This window comes from Colletotrichum gloeosporioides, assembly GCF_011800055.1.
Source record: "Colletotrichum gloeosporioides strain Lc1 chromosome Unknown consensus_9, whole genome shotgun sequence".
In the NCBI taxonomy this organism is placed as follows: domain Eukaryota; kingdom Fungi; phylum Ascomycota; class Sordariomycetes; order Glomerellales; family Glomerellaceae; genus Colletotrichum; species Colletotrichum gloeosporioides.
Window position 1 is genome coordinate 181,680 of NW_025544654.1, and position 15,414 is coordinate 197,093.

General features: G+C 55.3%; 3 protein-coding genes across 3 annotated transcripts; 1 reads left to right on the top strand and 2 right to left on the bottom strand.

Annotated features, from left to right (window-relative positions):
• Positions 1-516: 516 nt before the first annotated feature.
• GCG54_00003025 (Alkyltransferase-like protein 1) lies at positions 517-1,169 on the top strand (the record flags this gene model as incomplete). The annotated part of the gene is made up of 3 exons (XM_045403104.1): positions 517-631; positions 795-918; positions 1,019-1,169. 3 exons carry the CDS (start codon positions 517-519, stop codon positions 1,167-1,169), a joined length of 390 nt encoding a protein of 129 aa, XP_045270007.1.
• A 708-nt stretch (positions 1,170-1,877) lies between these two features.
• Positions 1,878-7,453, bottom strand: GCG54_00003026 (Kinesin-like protein KIF21B; the record flags this gene model as incomplete). Its single annotated transcript, XM_045403105.1, has 4 exons — positions 1,878-2,453; positions 2,505-6,751; positions 6,843-7,166; positions 7,288-7,453. 4 exons carry the CDS (start codon positions 7,451-7,453, stop codon positions 1,878-1,880), a joined length of 5,313 nt encoding a protein of 1,770 aa, XP_045270008.1.
• A 7,018-nt stretch (positions 7,454-14,471) lies between these two features.
• Positions 14,472-15,395, bottom strand: GCG54_00003027 (uncharacterized protein; the record flags this gene model as incomplete). Its single annotated transcript, XM_045403106.1, has 1 exon — positions 14,472-15,395. One exon carries the CDS (start codon positions 15,393-15,395, stop codon positions 14,472-14,474), a length of 924 nt encoding a protein of 307 aa, XP_045270009.1.
• Between the last annotated feature and the right edge of the window lie 19 nt (positions 15,396-15,414).

Here is a 15,414-nt window from a genome sequence, read left to right on the forward strand (position 1 = left end):
ATACATTACGGGATGTTTTTAGACTGGAAGTATTTAAACTGGAAATTACACATTGGATATCTCGATCTTGCATATTGTCAATTTCGCTATCCTGAACCTTTGAAACTTCTGATCGGGGACCGAGTGATTTTCAATGAGTGCACGAAAGTCTCAAACGCCCCAAGATCGAACGAGGGCGACCGCTCGCGAGATTGCCAACTCTCAGACAAACCAAAAAGCTTCAATCACCCGTAATACACCAAAGCAGCGTGTGGCTGATACCAGAAGACGAAAACACCGCGACACGATGGGCAGCGGTTGGCATTGTACATGTTCACCACCGATGTCGATATGACCAATCATAGGCTTCAAATCCTTAGCGCCATCCCCAAAATTGCTAAGCACTACCTCCACGCCCTTCACGTCACCAAAAACACCATCCAAATACCCCGCCAAACCGCATTCACGATCCTCCTTCACACCCTCACTATCGTTCCCTCAACCCCGACTCCCCCGATCCTCTAACCGTCCAACAAGATGCCCCGCTCCGAAGAAGCAGAAACGTTCTTCTTCGCCGTCTACTCCGCCGTCCAGGAGATCCCCCACGGCAAGGTGACGACCTACGGGCACATTGCCCGGCTCATCGGAACCCGTGAGTCCTGCTTCTACCTACTACACCTTTTACCTCACCTCACCTAACCTCACATCACCTCACCTCCCCTCACCGCATACCAATCCCTTGGAATTCAATTGCAATAATCTCGAATCTCAAATCACAGTCCCAACCAAAACTCAACTAACCTCTCTCTCCCCAGCCGAACGTCCTCGCCAAGTCGGCATCTGCCTCAAACACCTCCCAACAGACCCCTCCGCCCGCTTCAACAACGAAAACGTCCCCTGGCAGCGCGTCATCAACGCCAAAGGCGCAATATCACCACGGTAAGCACTCTAATCTCACATCCATCAATCCCAACCCTTGCAGCATATATATCCCAGTTCATTGTGTGAGACGACTAACCAAATCTTCCATGTGACACAGCTCCCAGCCCGCGGGCGCAAGAAGTCAGGCCGACGCTCTCCGCGCCGAAGACGTCGAGGTCACGCAGACGGCCATGGGCGAGTTCGAGGTGGATTTCGACTCGTACGGCTGGTTCCCCGACGTCCTCCCGTCGGAGGAGGGTGAGCAATGAGTCGCCCCTTCCACGAGAGCCTTAGACAAACCATAGCACCAAGAGGCTGCACCAAGATCACCAAATCAGGAATGCAGAGCCGAATTTCAAAATTGTTCTTATTCAACCGAGTCCATCCGGTTCGGCGCGCACTAGGATTAACCAAAGGTATAAGATGTATGCTAGCCCCCCAGATCACTCCGTCTCAAGAAAAGTCTAACGAATGCCACCCAGGTTGTCCTTCCGACTGACAACCCACGACGTCCGTCTCCCGTTCCTTTTTGTCCCTCGTGCCGTCATCAGAGCACGTCGTTGGTCTTTGCTATTCGTAGACGACTTATGTAAAATGAAATAATTAAGATAAAACAGAAGAAGTGAAGGTTCAAAACACCTTGTCCATGACGCATGAGCAAAAGACGCGTAGTGGTATTGAGAAAGAGAAAACGTCAAAAACCCTCGGTAGAACGACGCAGGACGAGCCGCCAGTGTGAGAAACTCCTGCCCAGTCTCTGGGTTTCGCCATGCGTAGGGGGAATCATCTTCGGCCAGCATAAACATTTCGCAGATGCAAGAATACAATGTCGCAAAGGGGGTAGTAGTAAGAGCCAGAGAAAAAGAATCAAACAACTCCCCTTCCCGACAAAAGAAACCACTTTTTTTTTATGAAGAAAAAGAGTCCAGTCGAGCCCGGTCTCTTCGAGTGGGAAATCCCAGACAACAGGGCTTCGCCTAGAAGCAGTTGAGAGAGCCCTTCTTCTTCTTCTTGGACAGAGCGTTCATGCGCTCCTCCAACAGACGCTGCTGGGCCTCGGCAGCCTGTCTCTTCTTGCGCTCCTCCTCCACAGCGTGAAGACTCCAGCGGTTGTCCGGCTGTGGTGTCGGCGCGGGACGGTCCTTGAGCTCCTTAATCTCTGCCTCCAGATCCGTGCAGCGCTTGCGCCAGGCATCGCTGTCTGCCTTGACCTTGTTGGATTGGCGCTCGAGGTCCGTGAGAGCCTCCTCGAGGGTCTGAGTGAGCTGCTTCTCGGCTTGGAGATGCTTCTCGATGGTGCGGATGCGGGCCTCCTGGTCCTCTTGGATTTGGTTGACAGCACCATGGTGGTCTTTGCTGGCGGGCCGGGTTCCCTGCGTAGGAGTGCTCGGAACTGTTCCGTTGGGACCGGCGTTGGCACCAGGGAGGGGCGGCAGAGGAATAGCCGGTGGGGGAGAAGGCAGAGAAGCAGCGGATGAGCTCTTGCGCAGAGGCGAGCTCATTGAGTTGGATCGCTGTACGTTGCCAGAGTTGGATACCTCGTCAAGCTTGGCCTGCGTCGAGTTAGCAACGTTGATCGGCGGGGGAGAGTAAGAATCACGTACCTGAAGAGCGGCGTACTCGGCCCTAAGAGACTCCAACTCAGACTCGGCCTTGAACTTAGCAGCCTGCGCATCCTCGATCTGAGCGTTGCGCTCGGTCTGCAGCGTAGACAGACGGTTGTTGGTCATCTGAACCTGATCGAAGTTGCTTTGAAGCTGATCCTCAAGTTCCTCCACGAGACGGGAGTTCTTCTTGTTCCTGTGTTCCAGGTCTCCGATCTTCTTGCGGATAGCGGACAGCTGGTCGGGAAGAGGAGCGGGGCTTCTGATAGGCTCGCCCTCGGCGGTAAGCAAATCAGTAAGGGTCGACTTGGCCTGCTCCAATTCCTTGAGGATGTTGTCGTTAATGGTCGACAGCTCAGTGACATGCTTTTGAATCTCGCCCGACTTCTTCTGCTCCTCGGTCAAGGCCTTCTGGTCGGCGATGAGGTCATCGATGCGCTCAGTGATCTTCTCGATGCTGACGTCGAGACCAAGGGCGAATGCGACCTGGGTAGCAACCTTCATAAGATCCTCCCGGGCGTCGTTGAGCTCACACTCGAGGAGTCTGACGTTCTCGGCATGCTCATTCAGGAGAACAGCGACCTGTTCTTCGTAGCCCTTCTGCTCTGACTGCCTCATCTCCTCGAGCTCCTTGGCGTGGTTCTCTTGCAACAGCTTCATACCGTCTTGGTGGGTCTTGAGAGCCTGCTCGTGGGCAGCAATCTGGTTCTCCAGGTTCGAAATCAAGCTCTGCTGAGTCTTGGCTTGTGTCTCGTGCAGGTCACGGGCCTTGATGGCCTCCTCCAACTCCGCCTTGGTAGCTTCGTGGACGGCTTCGAGCTCGGTGACCTTGCTAGCATTGGCATCGATAGCGGCCTTGTACTCGTTGATCTCATTGCGAAGGTTCTTGACTAGGGTCTCGTGCTTCTCCTCAATCTCCTTGACCTCTTCATCACTTCGTGTAGCAGATTGCTCGGTGGTTCTAGTGTTGAGAGAAGTGATCTCAGCCTCGAGCTCCTCGATTGTCTTTTTCATCTTGGCCTCCGTTTCTTGCATCGTGTCGAGGGCGGTCTGATGCTTCGTTTGCCAGCTGACCAGTTCGGTCTGGAGTTCAGTAATCTTCTTGTCGTTCTCCTCGGTCGTTGGTACTGCTCTGGTTTGAACGTCGGAAATATCTGTGGATGCCTCAGGAACAGCAGCAACGGCAGCCGCAGTGGCAGCCGCAAGCGCAGCCTCGTTAGCTTGAGGTGATGACTCGGCGTCCTCTGCAGGAATCTCCTTCACGGCAGTTCGGAGGCTCTCGAGCTCGGCCATCAGCTTCTTTTCGCTGGCCTCATGAGTCTCCCTCATATCCCTCATCTGCTTCTCATTTGCCTCCAGTTGGTTCTTGAGGTTGGAAACGACAGACATGTCCATCGGAGAGGCCTTCAAACTGGAGCGCTCACGGGTGAGGCCAGAGATGATAGTCATCTTTGTCTCGATCTCCTTCTTGGTGGATGCAATGTCTGCCTCGAGTTCCTGGATTCTCTCAGAACGAGCGTGGAGTTCGTGCATGGCGGCGTTGAGGTTCAGCTCAAAGTTCTGCATTACATCGGGCTGCTCTTCGAAGTTCTCCGCGGCGATGTTACGGAGCGAGGCGAACGATCGGTGAGCGCGATCGATAATCATGACATTCTGGCTGGATTTGCGGCGGATGACAGGTTGTCCGCTTCGCGGCGAGGTAACCTCCAAGGCCTTGGCTTGTGCAACCTCCGTCTTGAGCTCCTCGAGCATGTCCAGAGCCTCGTGGTGCTTCTGTTCAAGTTGGGTGTACTTGTCAGCCAGCTCCTTTTCGGCCTCCTCCTTCTCGGCTGCCAACATCTTGAACCTCTCAACCTCCGTTGCGAGAAGGTCCTGGTGCATAAGATCCTCGGTCGAAAGATGCTCGGGATCAGACTCTCCCTCGGGCTTGGCTGTGGCAGTCTCCGCATCAGAGGGGTCGACGTTGGCTGGCGACTCCATGGCGGAGGACAACTCGGAAGACAAGGACCGAGACGAGAACTGGCCATTCTCCTTCAAGTCGCTCGACCGAGCATCGGAGAAGAAGGAAGGTGGTCTGGTGAGGTTGGGAGAAGTGACAGACATCATCGAGTCTCTGACCTTGCGCTCAGGGTGTCGTGACTCATCGATGGTGTCCTGAAGATCAGCGAGGGTGCGCAACGCTTCCTCGTACTTGGCGTTCAACAAGTCAAACTCGTTGATGGTCGTCTCATGCTCAACGCGTAGGTCGAGGAGCTCCTGGGTGACGTTTTCCAGCTTATCTTGGACAAACTTGGATTGGGCAGGGCTTTGTGGCGGGTACTCATGCTTGTCGGCGTTCAAGGCCTGCTCATCAGCCTCAGGTGTCTTGACTCCGTTGGTCTTCTCCCCGTTTGATCCGCCCTTCTCGCCTGAATCGACGGCTTTGCTGGCTGCTGCCTCCTCCTCGACATTTTCGGGGATGACGTCGCGGCTCATACGGCTGACATGAGAGTGACTGCGAGAGTGATCGGGAATCTGTCGTCGTGCAAGACCATTCGGGCCCTCGGTCTCGGGTTCCGGGACTTTGCTATCGCCCTGGATGTGGTCTAGTTCGGTCAAGAGAGAATCCAACTTTCCGAGCGATCGTTGGCGTTCAATCACCTGCTCGAGTCGGTCAATCTCACGCTGCATCAGCTCGGCATCCTGGTCAGCCTCTGCAAGGCGCTCTTCCAGTGTCGAGATGTAGTCCTCGCAGGAAGCCTCGTTCTCTCTAAGGCGAGAAATTTCCTTGCGCAGTTCCACAATGATTGTCGCATTCTTCTCTTCGCCAGAAGTGTGACCGTCAAGCTTGTTCTCCAGGTCGTGGAGATAGTTCTCGGTACTGGCCTCGCGATCCATGAGCTTTTGCAGGCGTGCTTGCAGTTGTGTGTTGATCGTTTCGATGTAAGTGCACTTCGTCTCCTTCTCCAACAGGTTGGCTTCGGTGTTCGACAATGTGCCGCGGGTACTCGACAGAGACTGCTCCAAGGTTTGAATGGTCTTCTCGTATTCTAAGACAACCTGCTCGACAGCGGCAGCAAAGGAATTTGATCGATTCAGTCGCTCTGTCGCAGTGTCGCCCAGTGACTCCTCAAGTTGATCGTTCTCGGCTTGCTCGTTGTCGCGGGCCTTGGCCATTTCTGCAATTAACTTCGCGTGACGTTGGCTAAGGGTCGTGTAGTTTTCCTGGGCGTCCAGCAGCTGGTTTTGCAGCTCAACTTCCCGCTCATTCTGTCGCTCGGACCTCTCACCTGCAGAGGCTGTGCGTCGCTCGCCCCCTCCCCGCTCAGCGCTACGGATTTGCTCCCGCAGGAAGGCTACTTCCGCCTTCAGACGATCAATGATAGCCTGCTTGTCACCTTCCTCAACCTGCTGGATCCGGGGCTTGCTCTGGATAGCTCGGGCCCTCTGCGCATATTGGACGGTGTTTAGCGTTTCGCTCAGATGGAACTCGGCCGGCGTCACGCAAGCAATCATATAAGTGATGGCATTCCCGCCCAGTGAGTCTTGGAGCAGACGAGTGAGCTTGGAGTCACGGTAAGAAACGTGCGATCCGGCTTGTCGTGAAGACAGTTGTGAGATGACCTTGCCGAGCGCGGCCAGACCCGCGTTGATGGAAATACCTTCCTTGGCACGCTCCCCTTGGGCACCGGTGTTCTTGAGTCGTTCACTGCCAGCCAAGTCAACGAAATGGAGTTTGCTGTCCGTTGTGACCCAGGTCTCGGATCCCGTCATAGCCTCGATCGGAACGGAAAATCGCTTGTCGGCACCATTTGAACCCTGCAGGCCGCTCTTCCGTTGCACCAAATTGAGACTGAATACGGCGTGAGACCGGGAAGACCTAGCATTAATAGCCGTCGCATCTGTCTGTCGAAGGGTCGAGCCGAAATTCAATGCATTCATGAGGTCGTCTACTGAGTTAATTTCGACTTGCCGCAGACCGGTGAGAATGATGTTGCCTTTGACATCTTCGCGAATGGTAACGTTGGTGCGCTCATGTTGTGGAACGTTGTCTGGTACTAGGAGATCTCGCAGCTGCTCATTGTAGATTTCGACGTATGTGGCCTTCAATGACCAGTTCTTCTCTGACGGTAAGCTTGATGCTCCTTGGGCAGAATATCGGTGTGGTGTCCGCAGCTGGGACATTGACCCGCGGTTGGCCTGCTTTTTTGATATGACTGGCCCGTCGAGCTTTTCGAAGAGTGCCGTCGCCGCCCTGGGAATGACACCTGGAAAGCCTGTTGTCAGCTGACGATCTATCGAAAAGGAAACCGCTTCGTGATGTACGAGTTCGAGACGTCGAGATGCGGTGCAACTTACCCATGATTTCGAGGTCGCCCTGTTCATTGGGCCCGGATGTGCCCATTGTGTACGACTTTCCAGCTCCTGATTGTCCGTACGCCAAAAGCGAGACATTGTAACCTTGGATAAAGGCGTTGACGCAATCGCTCAGATACTCCCAGATTCCCTCTTGGTCTACATCGGAGCCAAAAACACGGTCAAACACGAAAAGTTTCCTTCCTTGCGGGGAATCGATTGCTATGTTGGTGTCTGTCGTGACCTGGACCATTGATCGCTGAAATCGTTGAGGAATCAATTCGTAACCCGGGTCTGTGGGCTTGAGTGCTGGCCGAACGCGCACGGCTGCGTGGTAGAGAGTCGGTGGTCAGTGGTGTGATGTTCTGTTTGCAGGAAAAGGGGGGTAGGCGACGCGACGTCGTCACAAGCACAACGGACGACGACTCCGGCGGGAGAGCAAACTTACCAACTTTGACGGCGGTCCGGGCATCTTCGTCAGATGCTCTGCTACCACCGCCATGCTTGCTGGTCATGCTCAGGCGGCTATTACTTCTCGGTGACGGTCGCACCATGGCGCTCATCGGTCTTTGGGGTATTTGATTCCCGGGAGAGGCCGGCGGCGAGCTGGCCATGATGGGAAAGAGAAGAAGAAAGGCTTCGTACGGTCGGCGCGGAAGGAATTCGGTCCTCCTTGTATAAAGTTAGGCGCGAGGCCACAAAGTTGAACGAACTGGGGGTGTCGGGATTGTGCAATCCCCCGGGCGAGACCCTGTATCTTTGGCAGTATGAAGCACTGTTCAGAATCTGGTGCTGTTGTGCCGATGTCTCAAAAGTGTAATCGGATCGATGTGGGCGGTGGAATCAGGTGCGTGGAGAGTCCTAGTCGCGGAAATGTCGACTTCCATGCACTATTCTTATGCTTCGTTCGTGTCGTGGTCGAGGGGACCCGGTGTTTTGGTGGGAGTCGTTCGTGAGGTGATGAAGGAGCGGAAGGGGCTGCGTCTTCGTTCGCCGGGGCAGCGGTAGCGCAGCAGCGGCTTGATGAAGAGATGCAGACACGATCGTCATGCGGTCGAGAAGGAGAGATAAATATAAACAAGAGAACGCAAGAGCTCGCAGTGGCTGCTGTGGTTGCCGTTGCAGTGCGGAGCTGCTGTGCGTTGTCCAGCGTTGCTTGGGAGCGCGAGATTGTTGGAGATGTTCGCAGGATAGGGTAGCCCGGGATAATTATCTGTTTTGTTGCGCGGCGTGCTGGACCAGTCGAATTGGATGGGGTGGCGTAGGGGAAAGGGGGGGCGTGGACGGACGAGGGGAACGGGGTTCGTTCGTTCACTCGCTGCGGGTGCTGGTGCTGCTGGCTTTGCTGTCCTCGTCGCCGTGATGTGCTGTGCTGTGCTATGCCGTGCTGTTGCTCCTATTGAGCCGGTTGTGTGTGCTGGAGGTGAAGACGGGGGAGAGATGAATGGATTGGATTGGCCTGGGCTGCAGCGGACTGGCGTGGTGGTGGGTTAGCGTGGGCCAGCAAGCAGAGGGTCGGTCGGGTCAGGACAGGGGGCGACCAGGGGAAAGCCAACCGTGGGTGGTGTTTATTTCGAAAGGTCGACAGGCCAGGCACCGTCTGCAGTCTGCACAAGAGGAGAGGATGGGCGTGGATAAGGATGCTTGACCGGGGTGGGTGGATGTCTGGCAAATTAGAAGCGCGTCGGGGGTGGCTTCTGATTGGGAGGCGCGCAATGTGACGGATGCGCCCGTTCTCGCAGTCTGCGCATTCGAGTCGTCTGCTGGGCCGATTTGGGGACGAAGGCAGCGCGAGAAGAGGGTCTCCTGCTGTTCTGGGAGTCGCGCACGTCGTTTCGTTTGCGAAATATCCCGGGCGATCGTCACTGTCTCAAATGCCACGATGCCGTTTTGGAGAGAGTTGATGCCGGGGAAGAGTCAGTTTGGTGGAGGGGGGAGAAGTGAGCAATGAGGCTGGCTGGAGCAGTCCAGAAGGAGAGAAAGAGGGAGGGACCTCGGGAGCTGGAGAGGTGAAGAGGTGAAGAGGAGAAGAGGCAGACCGTGGAATACCTAACCAAACCGTGAGACAGAGAAGGAACAGCAGCAAGAAGCAAGAAAGGAGGAAAGAGGGAGCAGGAGGCAAGGAAGGAGCTACTACGATGCCTACCTTCCCTCTGGGAACCCTGAGAGAAGCATCAGAGGGGGCAGCAACGACCAACAAACAAGACAAGCAGTCACTTCGCAGCTCAATAGCAGTTGCAGTTGCAGTTGCAGTTGCAGTCGCAGTTGCAGTCGCAGTCGCAGTTGCAGGCGAGGTGGTCGGACTGGCCTCGCCTGTTTGGCCACAAGTAATCAATCGTCAGTGCCATCCCGAAGGCTTGAGGCTTAAATCAGGACAATAAGGTCACAGAGTGCAGGTCATTATTGCTTCTAATATTGCTGACGGCGGAGGCATGAGGAGGGAGGATCAGCACTGCGGCAGAGAGCCTATCCAGCGTCTCAGCCAACATGGCATTCACCACATTACATTCCACGGCCGACAACACTGCTCAACAGTACTATGCAGTAGAAACGTAGAAATGTCTACGATACTGGCTGGCTACCGTGTGCCGTGTTGGAACGCCAAAAAGGCGTGAGAAAACGGCCGAGAGTCCGGCGTTCACTTTAGCGATACAGGGTCAAGGGTCCAAGTCAGGGGTGGCCATGCTTTTGAGGGGACCGTGTTATCCAGCACCTCAGTCCAGTGGCTCCAGTCCTCCAGTCGGGGTCCAGAGGGTGAGTCTCCGAGTCTGAACCAAGACTGAGCGACGAGAAGCAAGAGCCGGGAGCTTGATCTCATTTGACAGGAAGCACTGGCTCGAATGTCTAGGGGCAGTTGGTCGCCCATTGGAATTCCACTCATGGCGTAGGGAATCCCGGCAAACACGTTTTGATGAGGCCGTCTGAGACTAAGGGCCACCGCCGTCAACAAGGGCAAGCCCGATCGAGGCGGTCGACGACCAGGAGCCTGGCTCTGAGAGAGAGATGCCGTTTAGCTTTGGTGGTGTTCCTCCAGGAATCCGCTGTCAGTCAGTCAGGGGATGGTGTCAAGTGGGAGCCGAAGCGTGAGTGCAACGCAACGCAGCTCAACGCAACGCAACAGCAATAAGTGTGGAGGGGGCCAAAGGACAGAGAATATCGGTAAAATCGAGCAACAATCAGGAAGAGAGAAAAAAACAGTGAAAGATGATGGTGGGGCGCAACTGAGGCCAAGCCACTTGGGCCCGATGTCCAGACCAGGGGAGCCTGGGGGAGGCCAGGCGGGGCATCCAGGTGCAGGCTAACCGAATGCGGCATTAGCGACTTACAGCCCCCGTCCTGGCAGTCACCAGTCGAGCAGAAAACAGAAAGAACTGCACGACCGGCGACTGCCAACTGAGATGGGTTTTGGGGCGGCAGCAGCGCAGGCACCACGAGACTGGTGACTGGTGACTGCCCACCTTTCCTGCCTTTTTATCTGCAAGGCACAGGAACGATAGGCAGGCACAGGCAGGTACAATCAGTCGCGGTTTCCGTTTCCAATTTGCAGTACCTACTAAGTATGCAGAAGGAAAGAACACGCCCAGCACCAGCACCGGGCACTGGCAGTCACGCTTGCCAAAGTCGCATCCAATTCTCATCCACACCGGACGCAGGGACCATCGTGCTGCCCTGCTTGCCCTGTGCTGCCACCTGCCCTGCCCTGCGAGATGCGGGCTGCCCACTGGCAACTGCCCACCCACCGCCGACACAACCGCACGCCTCGCCTCAGTCACAATTCCCGGTCCACCTGTTCCACTTCACTGTGAAAGGGTTGCTGGTGGATGACTTCTCGGTCCTGCCCCCAAAAAACAAGCAGCAACTTGACTGAAACGACAAAACAACACTCCCCATCCTTGTACCGGTACTTCGGTCCGCTTGCTCATCTTCTCTCGGCAGGACCCTTTCTTTTTTCTCAGGCATCTCACACCTCAGGATCCCGTCTCTCGGGTCCTTCTTACACGGCAGACAGACGGATGGATGCCGCCACAGGATAGGAAGCTTCGCTGGGCTGACTGAGAGGTTGAAAGGAAGCCGAACTCTCTATTACTGATCCTCGACGCTCAAGGTTTTTTTTTTTTTTTTTTTTTCGAAATACGCGCCTGTCGTATTACTACGTTCTCAAGTCCAACATCTCAAATCGACGCGATATGGCGGTGATTAATCGCGTTCCAGCGACCTGAAGAGCGCAGAAAGCCCCGTCCGCCTGCAGCTACGTGCGAAAACTCGTCAGATTTCTGCACCAACAATGCTTCCGACATTTCTTTTTTCTCCCCATGCGAATACATCGCCGAGGCTTTCAGGATCCGAAAGCACCGATGGAAAATGGATTGTTCAGCAGTTCGCCTGAGCTGTCCAACAATTACCACAAAGCTGCTTTGACGAATGCGCATTCCGAAGGACGCGCCGCCCTCAGTCATCGTTCAGCGGCCAGTTAATCAGCAGCCAATGGCACTGCACCGACGGCGCACCTCGACGAGCCGGTTCGCAAATATACTTCCGGCCGAGGTCCCATCTCACCAGCTCTGCCGGTTTCTGAGACGTGACAGCCATGTACCGACCGTCCGTCCCGCTGCATCCCTATTCGTACGCTACCACACTTGTACGTATCCTGGAGGGAGCCACTCGACTGCCGTGGGAGAACCAGACTGGCGGGAGCAGTCCTCTGGACCAGAGACAAGAGCTCAGCTGGTCAAGCTGTTCGTCTTGCCGAAACTGGATAAGAACGTCTGGGAGCTTGAGCTGCAACTCGAGCTGCCATTGAGCCGAGAAGAAAACGAATAGAGGCAAATGACGACGTGGCCTACTGCTTGGGGCCGCCAACCGAATCTCGGATCGAATCGTCGTTCTCGCCCATGAGCGCCTCTGCTCTTGTTCCGAGACTTTAGACAACGTCCGGGCAAGCCGGCAACACGCTGATGTGTGCTCGGTATGGATGAATCATTCCACGTCGAGCAGTAGCCCCAGGCAGACTCCATGATTCGTCCCCCAGAGTCCCCGACTCGTCGTTGATGGACAATCTAAATAATACCGGATCCGACCATCAACTCCCGTCTTGAGGCATTGATCGACCTTCCCGTCAATCTCACCCCAAACCTTATGCATCGTTGCTAACGCGCTTTCCCAGCGTGCCATCTCACCTGGCCTGCGGCTTGCATCGCCCTCCTATCGTTTGTATTTCGTAATCGGCCCACAACTGACGCCTCCATCGTATCCAACACTTTCCAAGAGCTGACAAACGTGCATTGGATCCTTCCAAGAAGAATCCTCCGAATTCTTGCAGCATATCTCAAGCCACTGCGAACTCAAAACTGTCCGCGTTCCACCGTGCGCACGTCTTCGACGTCGCCCTCCAGGGGGCATACGCAGGAAAAAGGGGTCTGCTGGCTCGCTTGCCAATCCCATCATCCCATCCAGACATTTGTTTGGCCCCCCACGAGGTCTGAGACCTGAGAACTGCGTTCTTGGACTCCGGGAGCGACGCAAGAAATCAAGAAAAAACAGACATCCGAGTCCGACAGACGAAGAGGACGGTCCGTGTGTGATCTTGAGCTGTCTTGACTTACCGCCGCTACTGCATCGCGGAAGAGAGCCCCGAGTCTTCCAGCATCCATCGCTTCTGTCACCAAACCCACTCAAATCTGTCTGACCACAGTCCGCATTCGAATTCGATTCTAGAATCACCTGGCCTGCAGGTCGCGAATCTCACACGCTTCCGTGCCGTCTGCAGCACCGGCTCGCGGGGCCTCCGCGCAGACGACCCTCAACTGTCGATAGACTTCATCCCGCTATCCCTGCGACGCTCTTGTTTGATTACCATACCAACTCCACGTGCGTCCACTGCAAATACTAACGTTCATCCCTATCTTGGGGGGATATAATGCACAGTTTGATATGGCCCCCAAAACCTCTTGCATCGCGGAAGTGTAGCACTCTGATCGTGCGGCCCAATTGCCTGCTCTGCATTGTCAACGGCTCAACGAGACTTCCTCCATCGACGATAAAGCCACATTATCGCATAAATCATGACACACCCTACGGGGTTCAGGAGAATGATTTGACTTTAAGAATGCCAGGAGACCCTGATACCATCAACCCCGAAAACCTGCACATCCCCAACTAGGCCCAGCGGACTGCCCTCCCCGTCCGCATGAGCACAAGCCAGCGGCCTGCTCGTTCACCTGCTGCTGTGGTGGTGGCGGCAACCCACGAACCGTCGCACGCTTTTCTTAGCTGCAGGTTCACGCACGGCACGCAGGGTCATGGTGGCTTGCCGCCGTCTCTTCTCCTCCTCGCCCCGCCGTTCTCAACTGCTCCCGCAATTGAACACAGCGGTTCATGTTTCACCATGCGCCGCCCATCTCATCACCATTCACTCACTTACATTCCTCGCCAAATCCTCTCGCAATTGGATAGCCTTTCGGGATGACTGATCCACCGGTAAGCCAAATCGGTCCTGCCCTTCCCGCTGTCCGCTCCCGTCTTGCTGCGTGCCGGACGAACCCAAAGATAGCAGCAAGATTTTAGTTGCGTCATATTACGAGTTCGAACTCTGCGTGTTGGATGAAGCCACGGCAGGTTTTGTGAAACCACTTGATGACATTTGAGATCTTGTCAAACCGACAAGCCACGGCAGAACCAAAGGAAAGGCCCGTCTGTTCCAAACTCGGTTCCAGCCGTTTTCTCCGTGGCATTGCGTCTGCAGATACAACGTAGCTCCTACAGCTTGCAGTAGTTGACGTCGGCAAATGGGACGCAGTCTGCACGCGGGTAGACCGTTTCCTGCTTTACGTCTGATCTAACTTCCATCACGCAGGAGTGAACAGGTATCGGAGATTTTGACTGTCAATTGGTTTTCAGCTGGCGTGTCGTTCATCACGTCCGCACCTCAGCAGCCGGGCGAGCCGTTCCTGGGTGGCGGCAACGTCAGCCAATTGTTCGCACTTCATGATCTTGCATTCGTTGGATGTCTCGCTGGAATTTATCGGTCGTCACTCCCTAGTCATTCTGGCATACTCGCCCCAAACTGTTTCTTGTACGGAAGCGTGATTTAGCCCAGTATCATAGCCTCAAGTAACTATACTGACTCTTCGCTGTGCCCACGACTTGAGGCCTCTGCGACGGCTTGGGCCATTTTACCCCGCAAGTCCGCAAGGAACTTCAGAAATTTCCCTGATTTCCATCTTCCGGTCCTTTGGAAGCTTGTCTACTGACGCTCAAGGGTGTGCCCTGATCGGTGTTTGCTCTGCTATCGCCGCACGTTGCAAAACTGCAGTTCAATGACATTGCTCAACCTAATTATCTGTCGCTTCCTAGTCCGCAGTGATTTCAACTCGGAACTTCCGAAGCGTTCAATTTCTCTGACTCTCATCATGCGTCAACCTCGGTAATGTGAACCGATAACGAACTTGTTTCAACATATCGTGGTTTAGGCTGAAATCGTAATAGTAGCTCTACTCGTGAAATGCTCTCATCGCTAACAATATCGCTCTCATTACAGCATGCTCATGCTTCTTCTATGGGTATCAACTCGTGTCTGCTCAAAGGCGAGTGGCCGTCCGTTCCATGCAACATAACAGTCCATCTTCTCGATGCTCAATTGCCGTCAAATATACGGTCAGGTCGTTCCGACTCCGGTACAGGCGACATCCCATTCTGCCCCTCCCTCCCCTTCGCCGTAGTATTCGTATCCGACGTCACAAGCCCCTTCGTGAAACTCCCAGGCTTGTCGCTCAGGTGGTGACAATCGCACGAATTCATCTTCGTAAAAGCCAACAACTTATTCAGGACCGTAAACTCAACCTTGAGCTTGATGCTGTACACCAACGGCTTGCTCGTCGTCTGGAACACAAAGTTGTTCGTGTACTCCAGCACCACCAACCCCACATCCAGCAGGAACACCAGCACAAACAGGCTCAGCAGGTACCACGATATCAACCTCGCCGAGCGCGTCTTGAACGCGAACAGCGGCCGCAGGTTATACCACCCCTGCCGCGCGAAGATCCCCGTCAGGAACGTCTCCTGCAGCGTGAACACCACGATGGACACCTTCTCGTACACCCCGTACCGCTCGATCCACGCCGCCTGCGCATCCCGTGGCGTCGCCCAGCAGAGCACCCACAGCACAGCCATCGGCACGTGTATCGCGCACCCGTCGGTCACGATGAGCGCCAGCACGAGGCGGGTCCAGGTGCGGTTGTACACGACGAGGTGCAGGCGCGACCAGAGCACGACGGACTGGCCGGTGACCATGGCGCACCAGGCGGCGACGGCGAAGGCGCCGGGGACGACGGTGCCGCTGCGGCGGAGGTAGCGGACCAGGGAGACGATGGCGTGCACGAAGATGCCGCTGTTGGCGATCAGCATGGACCAGAAGTAGCGGCCGCGGCGCTGGCGGAAGGTGGTGAAGATGAGGACGTAGATCTCGACGGCGTTGTAGATGCCCGCGGTCGCGAGGGCGGTGATGGCCATGGCCTCCTCGCGGGAGAGGTCGATGGAGCCTTTGATGTTTTCTGCCATTTTGCTGCCTTCCTCCGAG